Source organism: Mytilus californianus, unplaced genomic scaffold (genome assembly GCF_021869535.1).
Source record: "Mytilus californianus isolate M0D057914Y unplaced genomic scaffold, xbMytCali1.0.p SCAF_4, whole genome shotgun sequence".
Classification (NCBI taxonomy): Eukaryota; Metazoa; Mollusca; class Bivalvia; order Mytilida; family Mytilidae; genus Mytilus; species Mytilus californianus.
Genome location: NW_026262690.1, coordinates 26193916 through 26217861, shown reverse-complemented (window position 1 = coordinate 26217861; position 23946 = coordinate 26193916). Strand labels below are relative to the sequence as shown.

The following is a 23946-nucleotide window of genomic DNA, read 5'->3' as shown; positions in this document are numbered from 1 at the left end:
TCGACAGTGTAGACATTTATTTGACTGAATATACAATAAAGCATCCAGAAATTAAGGTGATAGAAAATATTAATATTCCAAGTCTGTCAATAACTACAGATAAACACTTCCAGAGTTCAGTGTTTGTACTTTCTTCGACGTCCTTGACTAAATCCCAAACGTTCTCCTGAAAGTAGAAAAATAGTCAAAGTTGAATAATATCGAAACTAATATATTTTGTGCAGATGAAGTAATATATGTAATTATTTCAAAAACAGTGTAGTAGTTTCTGTTTAATTAGTTTTTATTTTTCGATGATGTGTTTATGGTCTTGTTTATTCTTTGTCCATAAACACTGTCCGTTCTTGTATTTCAAACGTTCATATTTGGTCACATGGTTTAGAGATTTACATTTATTGATGGGACGTCAATTTGATACTGTCTTATGGTTAAACAAGAGACTACTAATCTTGTATCGAATGAAGCCTAATCAACAACAATGACTTGAAGGATCTTATCTCATCAATGTGACGTGTGTCGCTGGTGAAGCACAAGCCGCTGATCCATCTTGGTAATATAGTCTTTGTGTTTTGTTCGTGTTGTTTTTGTTTTTTTTATTGTTGTTAGCACATATGTTTCTTCTTCTTCTTGTGATGGTGTAGTCAGTCTTTCTGCTTACAATCTAAATAGGTCATACGTCTTCTAACTTTTATGAGTATACCTTCATTTAAAAAACCATAATCTGAAAATCATAGAAAGAGTAAAGGAAGCCGATCCTTAGTCTGCTTGGAAATGAAGTATAGGTGCTGTGCAACAGTATATATTAGACATTAGCCTATCGGATACACTCCTTCACTACATTTAAACAATCAATTGGAAATTGTTTTAGTCACAGGTTATCCTGTTTATACAGAAATGTTTGACAGCGGTTGTTAAGGGAACAACAAACAGTCAATTAAAGTCAACGAAGCATGACATGAGCTTTTACATATTGTAGTTCAAATGCATGGATGCTAGTACACCTATATACCAAAAATCAATGATTTATCACTAATACTTTTTTTCTAAAAGAACCGCTTCAGGACATTTTAAATATTTGGTGCAGATGCCAGAAAAGTATCATTTATACATTTTGTACCACGCAAAGTGATATTAAGTTGATCTCAAATCGTACTTTCGTGTTAATTTGACCTGTTGACACAATTTGTAATACATATTAAATGTTTACTTATTTTGTGTTATATCTCGTCTTACTATTTTTAATATGTACCACCTTTGATAATTATTTAGTATGACGATAAAGTTTCACTTCTGTACTCGTACTACGAACAACAAATTTATTTTGTAAAAAATGTTTCTGTACTCCTAACAACAAAAACGTTTAAAACCGCCTGCATTGTAATGCACCTGTCCTAAGTCAGGAGCCTGTTGTTCAGTGGTTGTCGTTTGTTGGTGTGGTTCATAAGTGTTTATCGTTTCTCGTTTTTATATAGATTAGACAGTTGGTTTTTCCTGTTTGAATTCTTTTCCACTAGTCTTTTTGGGGCCCTTTATAGCTTGCTTTTCGGTGTGAGCCAAGGATCCGTGTTGAATGCCCTACTTTGACCTATAATTCTTTACTTTTTACACATTGTGACTTGGATGGATAGTTGTCTCATTGGCACTCATACCACATCTTCTTATTTATCTTTTCTAGGAGCGGTTTTGCATCTCCTGGTATGATGTTTTTCTGTGAAAACTATTTCAAACATTTAATATACAATGAAGCGGTTAAAGATACAGGTGTTATTAAGAAACAACATTTCAAGTCAAATCTTACAACGATTAAAACGGCCTGTAAACAAAAATACCTCATTACAACATGTTGATGAAGGATTGCCAGGAATTTTAACAAACATCATTAGGCATAGTGGTACAATGATTCCCTTTTTAATCCATTCTGGGATCTGTTTTTCTCCGCGGTAGTAAATATTGATGACAACTACCTGTATCGTAGTGGTTATAGCAGACATGCCAAGTATAAAGTTGAAAAAGAACACTGAAATGTGATGTAAAGTAATTAGAAATTGATTTTTTTTAAAGGTGCAAGCTAAGATCTTAGTTAGGAAAAGACCAAAAATATGAGTAAATTCATAAATATAACCATCCTAAATTATAAAGACAATGTTGAATGAGATGTTGTTTGTCATTTACTTAAAATATATAGATTAATATCTATGTGAGATTTAACAATGAATATTTGAAAAAATAGTATCTTTCAAAGAGAATGAAAATTGTTTGAAAACTGAACATTTTATTTTTCCTCTCCAAATCCACAGTTTTGCAACCGCAGTCAACGAAATCCGAGCAATTTGAGCTTTTTTTCCACATAATTTAGGATTAATAATGAATAAAAAGATGTATTTATGTAGTAATGATATTCATTTATATGAATGAAAACAAAACTAAGCCGTCGTGAATGCGTATGGTTTTGTCCCCATACTAAAGTAGACGTGAACGTGTATCTTTGACATCCCAATACTGACCCAAGAATCACCATACGATTTTTTTGTTGTCTACGAATATAGTCCCCAGAATGGACAGAATATTACTAGTAAATGATACCCCATACACCTTCCCAATCTATCTCCTCATACATCATGTGAAAAACAGAAGCAAAAAAAAGGAAAAGGGGGGGGGGGGGGTGTAATCACACTGTAAAAACTTTGTTTTGGTATTTATATAAACGTAAATAAATAAACTTTACACAATTTCGTACGTATATAATTTTCTTCTTTTTCTAATTGGAACATATGTTCAGTGGTTGGTTCATGTCCGTCATATTTGATTTTCGTAAATTGTTTTGTCATAAATAACGCCGTTAGTTTTCTTAATTGTTTCATATTTTTCACGCCTTTTATAGCCGACTAGACTATACTGTATGGGTTTTTCTCATTGTTGAAGTCCGTACCGTTTCCTAAAATTGCTTACATCCATTTCATTTGAACTTTGGTGGATAGTTGTCTCATTGGCAATCATACCACATCTTATTTTTATGTGTTTTATATGTGCCACATGTGGAGCAGGATCTGCTTACTCTTCGCGAGCACCTGAGATCAACCCCAGTTTTTGGTGGAGTTCGTGTTGTTCAGTCTTTGGTTTTCTATGTTGTGTTTTGTGTACATTTGTTTGTCTGTTTGTCTTTTTCTTTTTTAGCCATGACGTTGTCAGTTTATTTTCGACTTATGAGTTTGAATGTCCCTTTGGTATCGTTCGCCTCTCTTTTACTATCATGATTGGAGTTTAGTTTCAAAATTAGAATACTTACTTATCCAGGGTGTTGCTTCGGCTGATGGTGGAAGCTTATCTGCAACAAGTAACTGAAATACTGACATTGCAAGTGTGATCATGATTACTAACGATGCCTTTTCTCCGGATTCCACGGGGAGGAAAAAGCACAGGACACCTATTGACGTGATCATGATAGATGGTATTATAATATTTGTTACATAATATGCTGGTTTACGTTCTATATGAATATTAAATGTTACATCTGGATAAGGTTCCGGACAGCATCCATATGTAACCACATGCCTTTCAACTTCAATCTTTGGGATAAGCCATTCCACATTCGATTTCATAGATGATAAATCAATCGGACTCTTCCTTGGTTGTATGTCTACTTGGAGCCCATGATACACCCATGAACCGAATATTAAAGAACAAATTTGAGTGTCAAACGGAAAGCTAGTTACGTCAATCTGACAAATCACTTCAACAAGAGTAGGGAAATTATAATGAATTGAACCATCTGAGTAAACTAGTGCTCTGTACTTATCCATCCCATACATTTCTGTGGTGAGACTACAAAAAGAAAGAAAATTCATTACTTTATTTTCGTATGTTTTATAGGTGTATTGCGAAGTTTGCAGCCGAAGACGGACATAAGTGCCTACTACAGTTAGCTGTATGCTACAAATTGAAAGAGTGTAGTTTATTAAATATGAATATCATCATTCATAAGCCAACACTACTAGCAGATCACTTCTAAGCAGACATCTCTTTCGCAATATAAAAAATACCTGTTATTTTTGCCCGAATATATAACAATAAGGAGATGTGGTATGATTTACAAACCTACTGCACTATTGTTTGGATTTCTAGTCTAATTGAATTTTCTAAAGGTTATTATTGTGTTACTTTCAAGTTTGCATTGACTATTTCTGTGAATGATCAGATGATCTGAGGAGGTTTTGCGTTTTTTTTTGTCTTTTTAGTAAAACGAACTTATCACAATAGACCACACCAGGATGAACCTATTATAGTTCTTATATGAATACATTTTATGCCCCCGTCGTAGCAGAGGGGGCATTAAGTGTTATCCTTGTCCGTCCCGTCCCCTCCCGTCCCGTCCGTCCGCAAGTCCCAAAAATTGGTTTCCATTCTCTAACTTTAGTTTGCCTCAACCAAATGTTATAAAACTTATACACAATGCTTATTACTACAAAACACAGATCAAGTTCAAAATTGTGGCGTCACTTTTGCCGTTCATGAGTTTTGCCCCTTTATAAACATAGAAATTGCTGAATTTTTCGTTTCCGTTCTCTAACTTTAGTTTACCTCAACCAAATTTTATACAACTCATACACAATGCTTATTACCACAAATCACAGATCAAGTTCGAAATTGGGTGGCGTCACTTTTACCGTTCACGAGTTATGCCCCTTTATAAACATACAAATTGGTGAATTTTTCGTTTCCGTTCTCTAACTTTAGTTTGCCTCAACCAAATGTTATGAAACTTATACACAATGATTATAATCACAAAACAGTCTTAACTACGTGAATTCTGCATCTTTATGTGGAAGTTGACTCATGCATATTTACAAGCGGGGCATCTGTGGCCCAGAGACACATTCTTCATTTCTTTACAAGTATGTTTTAACAACAGTGTTTTATAAACATATCTTTCGTTGACGTTCAAAGTCTGACCTTTATGCTTAAATAATGAGAATGAAAGACAGAAAAGGTGACAAAGCAGTCTTTTGGTTATGTTTATTTTGTCGTAATTAAAAAAAATAAATTTTAAGAAATCTACCTTCTTCTCTCTTTTTTTATCCTTAATACTTGCAATGTTTTGCTCACACATTGTTGTCAATATTATGGAATTTTATCCGACTGTCATACAAGTGAGAGGTTTAGCTAGCTATAAAACTAGGTTTAATCCACCATTTTCTACATAAGAAAATGCCTGTACCAAGTCCATTCGTTTGGGCTTTTGATTTTGCCATTTGATAAGGGATTTTCCGTTTTGAATTTCCCTTGGAGTTCGGTATTTTTTGTTATTTTACTTTTTTCTATCTTACTGAACTAAGCACTAGCTGTTTCAACCTTATACAGGCATGTTAAAACGTTTAAACCCGCTGCATTTGTGTGCGCCTGTCCTAAGTCAGGAGCCTGTTGTTCAGTGGTTGTCGTTTGTTGGTGTGGTTCATACGTGTTTATCGTTTCTTGTTTTTATATAGATTAGACAGTTGGTTTTTCCTGTTTGAATTGTTTTACACTAGTCATTTTGTGGCCCTTTACAGCTGGTTGTTCGGTGTGAGCCAAGACTCCGTGTTGAAGGCCGTACTTTGACCTTTAACTGTTTACTTTTTACACATTGTGACTTGGATTGAGAGTTGTCTCATTGGCACTCATACCACATCTACTTATTTATAATGAATGGTAATCATAAAAGTGAAAGGTAAAATGTCTTAAAAATTTACAAAAATACCATTATTTAATACTCATCAAAGACATCAGCTTATAATAGGCATGTCGTCATACCTGTCATAAAGGGTCAAATCTGGTGTCCAAATCCTTGATATTGGCACAGCAATATATTCTGTATTATTAAACTCAGATGGCCTCCATTGCAACAAACAGTCGTTCCATTTCTAAAATGACGTATGAATATTATACACATTCATATTTATATCAATTATTTACACTTAGTAGTTTGATATTTCATTTTAAAATACCTCAAAGCTACTGTATTTCCGATCTCTGAAAGAAAAAAAAGGGAGGATATGAAGGGACCACATGATTGGAGAGGTCAAGTCTGGAAAGTCCAATGTCTGTTATTCAATGTAAAAAGTATGCCTTCTGAGACAGAACGTGAACTCGAATCGGACAACTGTTAGATTTCAGAATGGTGGTATGACAACAGTACGGACGTGGGTAACACTTTATGCTCCTACTGCGTCTTTTGTTTTATTTGAAATAATATTTAGACGGAGAAATTCTTCTAAGTATCATCACTAGTTCATCATTTATGAGCATTGCTTGATTATTTGCTCTATAATTTTTCTTATCTTTATTGCTTGTAAATTAGAAAAATGATTTTTAAAGTATAAAACTGAAAAACTTTAAGTAGAGACCGTTTTTTTTAATGTCAATGTGAAATGGAAAATATTAAATTTCTTTAATTTTTAATGAATATCCAGTTTCAATCTATTTATTTTAAAACAAATGAGATAAGCAATCATTTTTGCTTTTTATGCACCATTGACTTTAAGACCATTAAATCACGTATCTTAGCAAATAATGACAGGAACGATGTCATATGTTTTTGAGAGTAATTAAAAATCCAGTATTATGCAATATTCCACTTACGGCTTGCATATCGAAACATATTTGCGCAGTATTCTCGTTATGTATTACGTCATTTGATGGAAAGAAAAGAAACATGTATGTCTTTTGGATAGTTTTTGTCGTTTGGTTGTTATTTTTTGACGTCAACCATATATAATTTTGATTTTGTTATCCTGCAAATGAACAAATGAAAAAATGAAATTATTCTTTTATCGAGATCAAAGATAAATAAAACTTATCAAGTGTAGATTTATTCTAAACATCTTTGATATTCCAGATTGGGTTTCCTATAATTATGTATATTCCGAATGATGACATTCAAAACCCGTTTCGAGTGTAGATCGGAATTTTTTAATCCACGAAAAACACATGACCGACGAAAAAAAGTTATCAGACAAAATCCAAAAGAAACAAGAAAGGCATAGACAAATACACAGAACGAAAAACTTTGTCTTCTGCTATAGTCAGCTGGACAAAAAATATATAATATTGTTGGATATGACTTATTATTATCGTGGAAATAAGTGAAAAATCATGAACTTAAGTTAATTTTACCACAGATCTTTAATCGTTCAACCGTTAATCATTATTTGCCAACATTTTCTCCAAATTGCTAATTTCATGTCTTATCTTAATATATTTTTAGTTAGAACATACCAATCGGATCCACAAGTTTATCTTCATTCTCTGATTTGGCTCGTCCTGTAAGGAATACATAAACGTTTTATAGATTTAATTGGAATGTAAAAAATGATTTTTATTTAGAAACATTTCTGAAATCAAATTAAAGTTTCTGCAAATAATCCTAAAGAAAAACCATAAAAACAGCAGTGGCATAACTAGGCCATTTTCAGTGTACACACGAACCTCGATGGAGCCCTGGTCGCGTTTTAGCGAAAGACATTCAATTTCTGTCATTAAAAATTCATCAATAGCAACATAACGTGGAGACTAATCTGTTTGGTTTTTTTTTAATTTATTCATTGTGTTGATTTGAAGTCTAAGGTGATTGGGTTTAGAGAAAAATGTCCAAACCAGTTACTGTAAAATACGTTTAAAGGAGATGTGGGGTAAAACAACCAATCGCCAAAAATTCTTAATTTTAGAGATAGTACTTTAACAATCAAGGCTTCATTTCAATGGTGTTGTTCTATTAATTATTTTGACTACAGACTATTTTCTCCCCTTTTTATGCGCAAAATAAAGTGTTACTTTCATTTTTTTTATAGTTCAAATGCAAATACAATGTATCTGATCTGCGCCATTCAATACTTTAAAAAATAAATATCTTTGAAGTACAAAGTCAGTTTAAGTACAGCAGAGACATTTGCCAGGTTTTGCATGAACTTGAGTAGACTTTGACAGAAAATGAAAAAAAAATATATATTATTATACCATTTAATTAAAAAGTAAATTTCGTCACTTTTATCTTCAAGTCATTGGAGAAAGATTAACAAGTCTCAATGTGATTTTAACCAATACTTTGATTTATATAGATTTTTTTCTCTCTCCAAAATTCATGTGTAAGCCAGGGCGTTTTGACGTAAACATAGCTACGCGACTGCAGAGTGCAACGATATAACTCCATAATTTCGTTAATATAAAACCTACCAGATCAATCATTTGTCGAACTGCTACACCGATTGATAGATTTACTTGTGGTGCTCCTTCACATACTGGTCTTAGTCCACTGACATAACCCGTAAATATGGAATCAGATATCTGTTTTTTTAAGCTGATACAATGAACATCTACAATTTGAAAAAAGGGTTTTGAAAAATGATAAACATTTCAAAATGAAACGTTTCGGGAAATATTCATGGTGACCGAATAAAATGAAAATAACTGTAAAATACGTTTAAAGGAGATGTGGGGGTAAAACAACCAATCGCCAATACACCACAAATTGTATGTGTCTGAAGCGAATACACTATTTTGCAATCCAATGTAAGAATGTTATGCTTCGATTAGGGCAAAACAGTATAATAACATCTTCCAATTTAGTTTAAAACTAGAATAAAAAATATTTTAATAATTTAAAAAAGAACTTTCAATCAATGTATGTAAGTTGATATCATAGTATTCATTTATGCATACGACAATGCTTCTGATATGTAAACCTAAGTGAGTTAAAGAGCCATGCAGAACAACAGTTTAAAACATAAACATTGCATTTGAAAATGGACGTTGAAATAATATTAATTAGGCTCTTTACAGCTCTAGGAGCGCACCAATTGAAATAATAAAATTACCAATAAAAGCTTAAAGTCATATGAAACGAGTTTCTGGTAATTATGTTGAGGAAATTATTGTACAAATGAATGGACATATATTAAACTTAGTACTGTGTGCACGTTTTTTCTTACATTGATTACGAATCCAAACAGTATAATCGAAAAAAATATTTCATTCTGTGATTGTAACTTTCGGGTTGTTGTGCCGAAGTTTACCGATCGTTATCAATTGATAAACACTCAACACAGAATCAAGTAACACTTGAAAAATAAATGAGATGATAGAGCAAAATAGATTTGTTTGTTATGTTTTCCTTGCGTTTCCATTGGTTAATTTAACTTTTTCATGATATTTTTTAATGTATTTGTCTGTGAATACTATTTTATTACACGTCTGTTTACTTTGTTTGCCATTAAGGTTTTTTTTTAGAACTTAATCTGTGCGATTGTTGAATTTCTGACGGAAGGTGTCATGGTTAAGGTTACTGCATACGGTAAAGATGTCGACGAATTAGAGTACGGGAAGACAATAGCTAAATAGCAGTACATTTCTGAAAATTTTGATAAAATAAAGCATTTTCTTTTATAAGAAAGTCTACGTACACGTTTTTTTTTAAGTGAAAGTTTAATATTTTTGTTTCATTTGAGTTATCGTATGACTTTAAGTAATAAATATGTAGAACTACTTACATAGAGTCTATGAAAAAAAAATCTATTAAATTTTTCTTACGTAAAAAATAATTATCTGATTGCTTAAGTGGATTTAGGGATTATTAGAAATACAGATATGACATCACTGTTTCTGATCAATTAATTAATATAATTCAATATCTCTTGAAAATCAATACAATGTACATTATTTCAAAAATATATTGTTTCCCTACCCTTTAACATTGTAAAAAGAAAAAAAAAGATACAAAGGGGAATAAAAAAAACACAAATCGAAGAAACTACCATGACTAAAATGAAACAAGAGGAAGAGACTAAAAAGTTCCAAACATACTTCACACAGAAAGAAAACTATTGAGAAACATGAACCCCAAAACTTGTGTGCTCCGGCAAATATATTGATTGGTCATAGGCATCCTACAACAGAAGATTGGCCATTTGTTGTTGTCTGGCCGCAAGGCATAACCCAAATCATGAACCATGGTACTTTTAAATTCGGTTAAAGTCAAACTTGACCGAATGTTTTTTTTTAATGGAAACAGGGTTTTCCAGGACAAATGATAAACAAAACTTGCATGTTGAGACGACATTCACATTGACAAAATATCGCTGTAACATGTAATACTGCAATCTCCTTTAAAACATGGAGTGAACATTATATGCTTAAAAAGAAAAGTATTTCTACTTCATTAGCTAACCGTAAAGTTACGTATAATATGTAAGTAATGAAATAATGATATAGTCGTAGGAAAGTACGTCATTTATTTATCTATGTATCTCCTTTTTAGCTCACCGGGGCCCTTCCCATGTGAGCTTATGCCATCACTTGGCGTCCGTCGTCGTCCGTCGTCTGTCGTTGTCGTCTGTCGTCGTCGTCTGTTGTCGTCTGTCGTCGTCTGTCGTCGTAAACTATTTCAAAAATCTTCTCCTCTGAAACTACTGGGCCAAATACCTTCAAACTTTAACTAAATGTTCCTTAGGGTATATAATTTATAAATTGTATCCGAAGTTTTGATCCATCGACAAACATGGCCGCCATGGCTAAAAATAGAACGTAGGGGTCAAATGCAGTTTTTGGCTTATATTTCAAAAACTAAAGCTTTTAGAGCAAATCTGACATTGGGTAAAATTGTTTAATTGGTCAAGATCTATCGGCACTGAAATTTTCAGACGAATCGAACAACCCATTGTTGGGTTGCTGCCACCGAATTGGTAGTTTTAACAAAATTTTGCAGTTTTTTGTTATTATTTTGAATATTATTATAGATATATATAAACTGTAAGCAGCAATAATGTTCAGCAAAGTAAGATCTACAAAAAAGTTATAATGACCATAATTGTCAATTGACCCCTTAAGGAGTTATTGCCCTTTAAAGACAATTTTACACAATTTGTTCATCAAGTTTGCTTACATTTAAAAATCTTCTCCTCTGAAACTACTGGGCCAATTACCTTCAAACTTTAACTAAATATTCCTTAGAGTATCTTGTTTATAAATTGTATCCGAAGTTTGTATCCATCGACAAACATGGCTGCCATGGCTAAAAATAGAACATAAGGGTCAAATGCAGTTTTTGGCTTATATCTCAAAAACTAAATCTTTTAAAGAAAATGTGACGGGGTAAAATTGTTTAATTGGTCAAGATCTATCGGCCCTGAAATTATCAGACAAATCGAACAACCCATTGTTGGGTTGCTGCCACCGAATTGGTAGTTTTAACAAAATTTTGCAGTTTTTTGTTATTATTTTGAATATTATTATAGATATATATATAAACTGTAAGCAGCAATAATGTTCAGCAAAGTAAGATCTACAAAAAAGTTAATATGAACAAAATTGTCAATTGACCCCTTAAGGAGTTTTTGCCCTTTAAAGACAATTTTACACAATTTGTTCATCAAGTTTGCTAACATTTAAAAATCTTCTCCTCTGAAATACAGGTGAGCGATTCAGGCTCTTGAGAGCTTCTTGTTTCCTTTCTTTTCAATTGATCATGTGTTTGCACGAAGGCTTTTGACATTAGAAGATCAATATTCATATTATTTTGCATAAAAGTGTGCCACTGTTGTAAGTCAGTAAATTTATAATCTGCATTCAAGAAAGCGCTCGGTTGTTGGTATACCTCCCACAATGATTAATAAATTTATTTTTCACTAAGTGTAATATTCTTACCTACTGAAAAGGTTTGCCACACTAGTATGAAAAAGAAGATTTTTAAATCCATACAATAATTTGTCATTATATCTTAAAACACAGTCTTTTTCGAGAAAAAAGTCCGAATTTACTGTTCTTAAGCAATAAACACAATTGAAATCCGTATATATATATTAATATGGATATTTATAAATATCCCTATGGAGGACCTCAGACAGACAAATGACAACACTATTTGACATGTCTTTGATGTAATCTTTTTTGTTATTCAATTCTTATCAGAATCATTTTGTTAAACTTTGAAGATTATTTAATACCTTTTAACACTACTTTACAATTAAGACTTAAATAATTAGATCAGTATTCGTGAGACACAAATGGTATTAATACATGTGTAGATTTGATTTGGTTTTGCTAAACAATTTAATATTTCTTTACAAAGGTTATATTACTTATGGCTTGTCTTTATTTTAGCATACTGATGTTTCTTTGCTTATTTATAACACTAAATACATTTTCCGCGGCCATTCTTACTTTGTTTGTATGTAACTTTTTGACAAACATTTCTAATGTTTTTTTTTGTGTGCAAATTTAAACTTTTAACAATTAACAATAAGTTAAGACAAACCATCATCAATTCTTCATTTATCTTAACTTTAAAGGAGAAGGTCCGGCAGTAAGGGCTATTCTTGGCCTTAAATTTGAAGCACATCTGATGAAAGATTTTTTACATTTTTTAAACACTTTTAAAAGTGTCTAATTCAGTCGATTCAATTAGTTTTTTTTTGTAAAAGATTTGAACTGATTTGGTCATTAAAGACACTCAAACTCAAGCTTAAATATACCGGGTATATGAAAAATCTATCAAATATGCCATAAAACGTTACTTTTCAGATGTTTCTCGTCTAAAATGCAAGTGGCCGCCTTCGTGTTCAGTCTCAACCTTTACATATGTTATGTAATATCATCAAGTACAACATATATATATTATTTGAACACAAGTGCGGCCACTTCCATTTCAGACAAAAACCGTTTAAAGATTAGCACAAATGTTAAAATTGTGAAGATTTCAGTAACTTTGCATGAATTAATGACGATAGTACCTGATGCATGTGCATTGTTTTGTCAAAAACAGTCCATATTTATGTAGCAAAAGTATTCTACTTTCCAATAAATAGCGAAGTTTACATTTTAACAAATTTGTAAAAATGCTAGATTTTGGGGCCAAAAAGGGGTCTTACCGGGCCTACTCCATCTAATGAATTAAAACGTTATTACTTTAAGGAAGCCAACTATATATAAATGGTTTAAGTCTTCATAAAAATAAGAGAATATACCAAGGGTGATATCAAAACTATTAGTCCAATAAAAGTAGACAACACTAAGGTCAAAAGGTAAAACTAGGCAAAATCAAACAACCGAACACACAAGATTTGACAACTCCACCAAGTGCTCTGAATTGAAGTGATCTGTTGTGCTATTCATTACAAGTTAATATTCGATGATAAATCGCTTCGGTGATGTCGCAATCGAGGAAAAAGCGACGGGATTGTGGCTACCATCAGTTACACATATAAATAGTTATTCCATCAACTAAGAATAAATTACTCTTTTTTCTAATGTAATACGCCTATGCAGAGGTGTCTGTAGACAGATCCCTACACAACGAAATGTAAGGTGCGCCTTCAAGGTTGTACTTAAATTATTGATTCCATAACTTTATCTTTAAACTTGCAGAAAACTTCCAATAAGCAAAAGGCGAAAAGCAAACATTGCTGAAAAAGCTTAACTATATGATAAATTCATAAAGTTCTTCAACTGTTTCGCTTCGACAAAGGTTTTATACATCCTTGTGTTTCAAATATTCGGCTGTGTGAATTCCCGATGAAGGTAAATCCAGGAAAGCGCTTCGGACGCACGAAATTTATAAGGTGTTGTTTTAGTTTTTCAATGAATTTAAAATAATGTTGGTCTCCCAAGAAACCCCTGCTAGTAAGCGCTTTCTTTTTTTCCGCATTTAATTTGTTCTGGGTGAATTTCTTCCAACGATTTAGGGAGTTCCCATGGAAAAATGTACTAATTTGTATACAGCCTAGCTTACCGTATTGTCTAGGTCGCGGTACATAGTGCAAGAGGGTTGCCAGTATGTCACGAAAGTATTGGTTCAAACCACAATGAACGAAGGACACAATTGTGCTACCCTAGATTTGAAGATAAAACACTGTTGGGTTAGATTTCAACCGAAGTATACAATATTTGTGGTGTTTGCCCTGTATAATCATCCTTGTTTATATGATGGAGCATGTCGGCCATAGAGTTGTCACATATTTAGGCGTAAAGGCAACGAGTAGAAACACAGCAGCGTTTGATACATAAATTGGAGATTTATCTGGAAGATTTACGATGACAATTTAGAAAATGGATTCGATTTCTGTGTTGATACAGTATACACTACAAACCAGTAAAAAAGTCTGAAATGGCCTATATCTGTATTCGACTGTACTGATTTTTACTCGACCAGTCTGAATTGGTCTGAATTTTACTCAACATTACTCGACCCCAGTCTTAACCATACTCGACTGTTCTGATTTGTACTTGACCCTTATCTTTGCCATTGAAAATAGTCTGAACAATTACTCGACCAGTCTGAAACAGTCATAACCCATTCTCGACCTGTACTCGACCTATTTTTTTTCAGTCTAAACCATACTCGACCAAAGGTCTGAACAATACTCAACCAGTCTGAACCATACTGGACCAAATAACCTCTACTTTTTCTAAATTTTAACTGTTAAAATAAATTTCTTTTTAACTGACATGACAACAGCCACAATAAAATAAAGATATATTATAAAAACAGATTTTTACATTATTACACGATTCTCAGATTTATCGAATAGAGATAGTTAAATCAAATTATCTTATATAATAATTTAATCATATTAATTTTAAAGTTTTAGAGTTTTGTTAAAAAAAGATTTTCTTTTACCTAAAAACCACACCTATACTGAGGGTAATTAAACCTGGTAAATGGACAGAAAGTCACAGGACAAAAAGTCACAAGACATAAAGTCACAAATTTGATAGGACAAAAAGTCACAAATAATTTGTTGACAATTGTTTGAATATATAAGAGAAAGATCTTGAAATATTTTAGGTGGTTCTTGTTTGGCATGTGTTATTTTTTTATAAATTAATTTTCCTAAATTCCTAAATAAAAACTACATAGGTTTCATGGTTACATACAAAAAATGTACAATAGTTATATAATTATCTTTTTAATGAGGTAACAACAGCCAATAAAATCACTGAAATTGTTTAACCTTATTTTAGAAATATATCTATTATTATAATTTGGGATATATTATATACAATATATATCAAAAAGGGATAAAAATTAAAGAAATTAATAAAATTGTTCTTCTGATTAGTGGTGAAGTATAAAGTAATACCTCCTGCTTGGGGCAAACTCATGAAAAAGATCACACCTGGTCAGAGATTATTAAATTCTAATTAACATTCATTCAATATTGCAACATCCTGTGAAACTTAAATCGCAAGTCCTTTTGAATTCACTAGATATGTAATACACGAGTTTAAGAAAAATAGGGCTTTCTTTTTACCTGTAAAACACACATGTACTGAGGTAATTAAACCTTATTAAAGTGCTTCTTGTATGCCATGTCTTTAATTTTGACAAAAATTATTTAAATTTAATTGAAATAAATTTTTACTGTAACTTTGGAACACATTTCCTTTTTTAAAAGTTTATCACAGGATTACTATGGAAGTTCTATTATCATGATTATATTAAATTCTTGGTTTAACAAAACAAAGGTGTCATTTTTTGAATTTATTAAGTTGCTTTGTATGCTATTTTATATATATTTTAATAAAAAAAATGTTCACTGCATTATTAACTTAACTCGACTGACACTATAAATCTATACTAGGCTTAAGTTAATGGTGAAAATTGTCCAGTAACAATAAAATATATCTGAAACATTCAAAAAATTTTGAATAACATTGAAAATATTAGTCACAATTCAGTTTTGAGATTATTTGATCAGCTTGTTTTATTTTTATTTTAAAGGTGATATATATGTATGTATATAAGTGTTGATGAATATGGTGATGAAGTTATATTATGTTTATTGTGAAATTTTGGTTTCAATGCTATATTGAATACATTTTTAATTTCAAATTGTTGTTCAAATTTCTAGCCAGGGGAAATAGCTGTTGTTAAAAACAGTTCCTAAATTGATGAAATACAATAGATAGATACAAAAAATAGGTCTAGGTTGGTTAAGACTTGGTCGAGTATGGTTCAGACTAGGTCGAGTATGGTTCAGACTAGGTCGAGCATGGTTCAGACTAGGTCGAGCATGGTTCAGACGCGTATAAAATGGTTAAGTACTGGTCGAGTAAGGGTCGAGTACAAGTTCAGACTGTTAAGTATGGTTCAGACTACAGTCGAGTATTATCAAGTAAATTTCAGACCAATTCAGACTGGTCGAGTAAAAATCAGTACAATCGAGTACAGATATAGGCCATTTCAGACTTTTACTGGTTTGTAGTGATACTTGTCAAACAATTTACTAGATTTTAGTAATACGTTAATTGAAAAATAATAATACCATTGAATAGGGACATTAAACAGTGAAGATAATAGTTAAATTCATGGATACAATTTTGAAACGCGAAAAACCAAGCTCATGTGATTTCCGCGTTGGTGCATATAGAAATCAATATCCTTTTTCAGAATTTCTAATTAAAAGAAGTCACAATCAAAGGAAGATCATAAATGAAAACCGATATTCAACGGAATCTTATAGAAATAGGTTTTTCCAAGATTGAAAAAGAGGTCAGAGGAAAAACAAAAGGTATGTGATGCGGGTATTATTGAAAAAATAACTTGCCTCATTGAATGTTGCAGAAAACTGAAAACAGAATCTTACAGATGAGGAAGTAAGATCCCTGAAAAGATGTGAACAAAATAAAAAATGGTTTGAAAATAAAAATTACCGTAAACCAAATAAGCAAATAAAACCGAAGCGTCAGGGAAACCCCTTTGAAAGTACCAGATACACGGAAAAGGCGTCAAAATAACGAAATAATTTTAAGAATATTACTGTATGAATGTTGTGGGTTCGAATCTGTTTTCTGAATTTACCTTAATCAAAGCGTTAAATCCAAATTTTAAAAGCTAAATATGTATAAATACATGATAACGCGGAGAGCTGTATGACCAAAAGGGACCTATCAAATTCATCTAAGATCAACATTGCCTGAGAAAGATTCGTTCAATTATTAACACAGAATACGAAGAAGACCAACAAAACTCAACTTCTTTTTTCGAAGTCGTAAAATGACAAAGAAATAAAGCTGTAAAAATGAAAATAGCAAGGATAAAGGGGAACAGCAAAATGGTCATGATTAAGATACATACACGTGACTAACACAATAAATAAAGATCGTAAATACTACAATCCCGTTCATTCATTTTTATGGGAAATGAGTGACTGTAGATTTCATAACAGAAGAGGAACAAACAAATCCCTGGATGCCATGAACAGAGTCGACAAAAACAACAGTGTTACAGAACGATGAAGTAACGTAATTGAAACACTTCAGCAAAGTCTTGATAATCGGGTCGTCATTTTCTAAATTTACTGGTTAGTTTTTTTCTGTAGACTCTGATAATATCTTTTCTTAATTACCTGTATTATGTAACTAAAATAACCCAAGTGGATTTAAGTTTCCATCTTTACCAACACAAAGAACTATTAAACAAAAGTATATGGATGTAAAAATTCAATTTGACAGCTTCAGACGTTCTCATTTTTTCCCTATTTGATTGGACACAATTACTCTTTTGTTTTTAAATTTATGACTTAAACATAGTTTTAACAGTGTGATTATCCTTTTTACTTGCGGTTTTGTACATGGAGAAGGAGGGGATGGATTGGGAAGGCGTATGGGAGGAACATTTACAAGTAATGCATTGCCTTCAGTGGTGACTATATTCTTAGACAATGTGACCTACCGAATTAGACTTATTACCGGACTTGTACTTACATGAGCATTACGACGGGTGCCACATGTGGAGCAGAATCTGATTATCCTTCCGGAGCACCTGAGATAATCCCCGGTTTTTGATAGTGTTCGTGTTGCTCAATCGTTTGTTTTCTATGTTGTGTTTTGTGTACTGTTTTTTGTATTTTCGTCGTATTTGTTTTTTGCAATGTCACTGTCAGTTTATTTTCGACTTATAAGTTTGAATATCATTTTGGGATTTTTTGCCTCTCTTTTAGACAATGTTAACCAAAAGGGATGCTTATACTACGGGTGCCACATGTGGAGCAGGATCTGCTTACCCTTCCGGAGCACCTGAGATCACCCCCAGTTTTTGGTGGGGGTTCGTGTTGCTTAGTCTTTAGTTTTCTATGTTGTGTCATCTGTACTATTATTTGTCTGTTTGTCTTTTTATTTTTGGCCATGGCGTTGTCAGTTTGTTTTCGATCTATGAGTTTGACTGTCCCTCTGGTATCTTTCGTCCCTCTTTTATACCTAACATGATTATACCCTTGGCGCAAAAACACAATGTCAGTTATAAATATGTGTAAATAATAATTATAAGGGATACGCACAACACTTGACCCTCGGAAAACCTTCATCAAGGTCACTTTACATCAGCATTTTGATGACCAAATATAACGAATACACAAAACAACAACCCAAAGTAAATCAAAATACACAAGTTAAGGGCCACATATTTACAAAAATATGTTGGTAACAAGATAAAGAAATCGGACGGGTGCGAGTGGCAAAGGAATAAATAAGTAATGAATATAGCTATTTTTATTTTGATATTTTTAAACACCGATCAATAAAAACTTTTTCATTACAATGACATTAGAAAGTTTTTATTAAAATTTTGTCATGATGTGAATAGTAAATGAGACCCGTAGAACAACGCACTGTCCTTATAAAACTGAATAAAATCAAACCGCAATTTGCATGCTTCTTATCATCAAAATATAGATTTAAGGTGTCTCACGAAATATTTCATTTTCATTATAAAGTACCAGTTATTTAGCCGACCAAACATAAGAACTTCCGGCTATTAAGGTAATCGTAAATAATACTAGTCCAAGTCTGTCAATGGCTACAGACAAAAACTGCCAGAGCTCCGTATTTGTACTCTGCTCGACGTCCTTGATTAAATCCCCAACTTTTTTCTGAAAAAAAAAATTCATGATTAAATTGCTGTAATTTGACTGACATTGTTTAGTATTTGACGTTCGAGTACTATTAATTCAAAGATCATCAAATAGCAAGACAAATGGATCATATGTATTTTCACAACAATAAAAGTTCCTTTTTTATCATAAAGCTCCTCAAGCTGATATCCAGTTGAAATTAAACAAAGAAATGGAACTCTTTATAAGAGAAGGTAAAAAAGGTCAAGTTGGTATATTTGAATTGTTTACATCTGTTTCTATTGGCTATAAAAGTTTAATGTAGGTTCATAATTTAGGATTTTTTGCATCTTATATACGTGTTTTTACTTAAATTATAGTATGGTATTTCGAAATATTTGTAAACTTTTAAATTAAAGACAAATTTTCACAAAACAGTCGATTGTGGAAGGTACAAACACATCTTTTTTGTGCATAAGAATAAATTCCGCCGAAAAAAAATACACAGAAAGATAAAAGAATGATCTTTTTAAAGCATTTATTTGCATCTCTGCCCCCCGGCAACAGTTTTTTTTGTGAAAAATCCTAAAAATGTGCAATAATCTCATCGAAAAGAGAAAGTCGAGTACACCATTTTATGTTCAGGCGTGTTTGAGTTGACTGTTTTGTCTTGAAAGATATAAAGCAAACATATGTGATACATCATTTTATTATTTTTATTTGTTTAGGTTACAAATTGATATAACATTAATAATGCACTGTACTAAAAAATGAAATATATGGGTCAAGTGAAATACCTCTCTAATGAGTCATAATAACTGAGTAGGTGTGTTTGAATAACAAATTTTTACTAAAAGTACTTGACGACAGACTTTACAAGTGGAGGCTTAAAAATGCATGACTTAAAAAAAAATATTTTGTGTGTGTAGTATCTAGGGTAATAACACTTCAACCTCTGAAAATATTTAGTCTGTCCTTCCATGAAATATTGAATTAGAGTTTTTTTTAGTATTTTTTAAACTTTCGATAATCCCCAAATGACAACCGATCAGAAAATTGTTTTAAGTGACTTAAAGTACATTAAATGATACTTAATAGCTTTTAGCATACAACTGTCATGCAAGAACCGTAAGGAAGCTATGTGCATAAATGTATCGGTTTTTAAGAGCTAAATCGACAGCGCGTCATCCCTACAATGGCTTCCATTTTCACGATTATAATAAAAGGTGGCATAATGGGGAGATAATTTTGACAAAGTAGAATCCTGACTGTCCTCACGTAGTCTAGTAGTAACACGTCCGTGGCTTTCAATTTTTATCAACGATCATTATAAAGGTAAATCCAGAAAAGCGATTCAAGCGCACCAAATTTATGAAATGTTGTTTCATTCTATTTTATAAATTAACATGAATGTTCTAAAATTGTGAAGATCAGGCGATGAGCGATGTTTGTAATTATTAATGGAAAAAAGGCCCCTCTCTTGGTATTGCAAGAAATGTTGTCATACAATAGTACCCCAATTGATACTTAAATATGAAACGTTTCACAGGGTTTCTTGATTTTTAGAAATTGTGAGTCTTGCTCAAAACAAATAAGTTAGTTCAGATCAATTTCCAGGCAGAATGTATTGCACACACTTTTAGATCTTTATCATAATGATATGACCAGGCGATCTGTAAATCAAACGACCTGTTGATCAGTCGACCATTGACTATTATTTATGTCAATCTGGCGACTGGTCGGAATATTGACCAAGCTACCTTTCAATCCTACATTGAAACAAGAAACTGGATTTCTTAATCATTTTTTTAAAATTTAAGATAAGAAATAAATCATTCTTTTCAGGTGCAATCTTATCAGTGTATCTGAATTCTGACTTTTGTCATTTACAATGGCTTATAATCTTGTAAACCTAATAATTGGAACTGAATCACTCAAACTTAAGTGGTAATCTTCCAAAAGAACTACATTTATCCAGTCTGAACTTGATCCGTATCAATTTACCATTGAAGTAAGATCTTTGAATATTGTAAGTATAGGTCATAGTATTGATCTGATTATATTGAATTCATAACTAATCATGTATTGATACCCAAATATTTTAACATTACTGTAGTCCTTCATCCTGTCGCTACCTATATATTGTCTTTGCATAAGGTCATGCTTTCTGGCTGCTGAAGACGTCTTTATATTATACATATTGTAGCGGTACTGAATGATATTTAAATTTGGGAGTCTAATGTTTATTTAGTTATTAAAATAGTACATTGACCTAGCATTCTGTACTTGTGTGCTACCTAAAATCGTATTTTTCTTTTGTTATTTACAATAATTTAGCACCGATCTTATGTGTAAAGCCTTTTTTTTATCTTGTTGGGTTTGGTTTGAAATAACCAAACCCAATCTCATTTAAAAAAAACGGTAAAAAGCAATTGTCAACAATAAAAATAAAATAAATGTTTACCTCTTTACCACAGATTGATGGACGATTACCAGGAATGTTAACAAACGTCATAAAGCATAATGGTACGAGGATGCCCCTTTTAATCCATTGGGGCATCTCTTTTTCCCCGCGGTAGTAGATATTGATAACAAATACCTGGACCGTAGTTGAAACAGCAGACAGTCCCAGTATAAAGTTGAAAAAGAACACTGAAATATAACGTAAAATATGCAATGATCATTTTTCGAAACCCAAATGTTTTACGAGAATGTAAGCTGTACATCAAATGTATACAGTAGATTGAAAGCTTAAAAAGTTTCATACCCCATTTTTTAGCCAACCAAAGAACCTTTCAGAAATATAGTGATAATTTTGTTTAATGAAAACTTGATATAAATTAAAACAAAGAACGTTATCATATGGTTTCATATTTTAATAATGATGTTCATATGATTTTATTTAGCCTGAATAATTTTCAAGATTTTTGAAATATTTAAATAGAGACTCACTCAAAAGTAATCTTAATTAAATAACACATGTTTATAACATTCCTTTAAAAAAAATGAAGACGTCGCTGCAGATGTGTTTTACTAACAACTTTATATTCAAAGGGGAAATCACTTACTTATCCAAGGTGTAGAATCGGCTGATGGTGGGAGCTTATCTGCAACAAGTAACTGAAATACTGACATTGCCAACATCACTGTGATTATTAACGAAGCCTTTTCTCCGGAGTCCACAGGGAGGAAATAGCAGAGAATACCTAATGATGTAATCATTATAGACGGTATTATTATATTCGTTATGTAATATGCTGGTTTACGTTCTACGTGAATATAAAATGTAACATCTGGATACGGATCCGGACAGCATCCGTATACTACCTCATGCCTTTCAACTACAATTTTTTGGATGACCCATTCTACATTTGTTTTCATAGAGGATAAATCACTTGGGTTGTCTCTTGCTTGCATATCCAGTTGATTTCCATGGTACACCCATGAACCGAATAACAATGCACAAACTTGAGTGTCAAACGGAAAGCTAGTTACGTCAATCGGACAAATCACTTCAATAAGAGTTGGAAAATTATAATAAACGGAGCCATCTGAGTAGATTGAAGCTCTGTTCTTATCCATGCCATTCATTTCCGAATCAAGACTACAAATATACAGGAAATACAATGAGAGTATATCAGGTCAGTATAGTTTGTTTTCCGACTCCGATTTGATTTTCAAGTTGGATAATAAAAGTAAATACCATTGCTATATAACGTAAATATATGTGATATTGAAGATAATGTACCCGATAAATAACTTCATGAATAGCGAAAATTTAAGATGGTCGTCGGGATTTGTTTGTTAAATAAAAATAGTAAACCTGTCATAAGGAGTACTGGTTGAACTAGTTTCATCGGTCGAAACATTCTTCCATTTTTCGTTTTTTAAATTTAAACTGAAATGAAAACATGAAAATTCTTTATTCAAAACTTGGTATTAAATTATGAAACATGAGATTCGAAATAAAATATTTGGAATTTATTATCAATGAAAAGTTTATTTTAGTGCTTTAATATTTATCATAAGGAACAGAAAGCAACTTATATCTAAGATAAGGTTATAGAAAATACAGTCATTAAAAAAAAGAGAAAAAAGACGTTTATTTTCCCAAGATTTCTGTTAAATTAAGGATGTGGTGAAGCCATCGATATTAACAACAGAAAAGGGTGGCTTTTCCTTTGGAAATGGCGTTCAAGTCTTATCAACAATGAGATTTGGAGAGAACAATCCGGTGAAAGATAGTGCCGATTGCAGACCTATTATCACTGGATCCACCGCTGCAAAACTTACAAAATTACTGGATACCATATTTCATTGATGCACAATTATCCCATTTTGAAAAAAAGTAAGACCACTGAATTAAATTAAGGATGTGGTGAAGCCATCGATATTAACAACAGAAAAGGGTGGCTTTTCCTTTGGAAATGGCGTTCAAGTCTTATCAACAATGAGATTTGGAGAGAACAATCCGGTGAAAGATAGTGCCGATTGCAGACCTATTATCACTGGATCCACCGCTGCAAAACTTACAAAATTACTGGATACCATATTTCATTGATGCACAATTATCCCATTTTGAAAAAAAGTAAGACCACTGAATTTGTTTCACATCAGGATTATGTTCAGAAAAGGTTTCAAATTATTACTAAATATTACAGTTTTATTTGTCTACTCATGACACATATCATAACATATGACCATTTTAAAATTTCGATATTAAGCTAAAAATAATATTTTAAAACAAATTGACAAATTTGGAGCATTTATCGTAAATGTTATTCTTTATCGAATATACTAATGACAGAAAAAAAGACCCAAGGGGACAATAACAAAAACCTCTAAAATACGAGAACAATATGGACAACAAACAGAACGACACAAAAACAAAAAGGCAAACAACAGACTACAAAGCACTGCACAAAATTCTAAAGATCAAGCAACACGAACCCTAACAAAAATTCGATTAATATATTGATCAAATACATTTTATGTGTAATACAATCAATGGATATCGTTCTGTATCAGCCACCAATCATAATATCGATATGAGTCACGATTACAAAAGCTTCATCAAACCCCTTATACTGTA

At 32.1% G+C, this 23946-nt stretch overlaps 2 protein-coding genes across 13 annotated transcripts in view; both read right to left on the bottom strand.

The window, feature by feature from the left end:
- Positions 1–23946, bottom strand: part of LOC127737800 (neuronal acetylcholine receptor subunit alpha-10-like) — a 56541-nt gene continuing 32595 nt past the window's right edge. The window contains exons 1-7 of one of the 4 annotated variants that reach the window (XM_052248719.1): positions 11671–11809; positions 8206–8345; positions 7252–7296; positions 5788–5897; positions 3287–3822; positions 1830–2017; positions 1–166 (exon numbers count right to left, since the gene is read on the bottom strand). In XM_052248719.1, the coding sequence (XP_052104679.1) occupies positions 17–166; positions 1830–2017; positions 3287–3822; positions 5788–5897; positions 7252–7296; positions 8206–8345; positions 11671–11737 (1236 nt within the window). In that variant the 5' untranslated portion in view covers positions 11738–11809 and the 3' untranslated portion in view covers positions 1–16. The other 3 variants (XM_052248722.1, XM_052248721.1, XM_052248720.1) reach the window with 3 other exon arrangements.
- LOC127737801 (neuronal acetylcholine receptor subunit alpha-10-like) overlaps positions 18499–23946 on the bottom strand; it is a 151292-nt gene continuing 145844 nt past the window's right edge. For all 9 annotated transcript variants that reach the window (XM_052248728.1, XM_052248730.1, XM_052248729.1 and 6 more), the window contains exons 5-7: positions 21923–22458; positions 21319–21506; positions 18499–18893 (exon numbers count right to left, since the gene is read on the bottom strand). In XM_052248728.1, the coding sequence (XP_052104688.1) occupies positions 18744–18893; positions 21319–21506; positions 21923–22458 (874 nt within the window). In that variant the 3' untranslated portion in view covers positions 18499–18743. The remainder of the gene's footprint in view (positions 18894–21318; positions 21507–21922; positions 22459–23946) is intronic.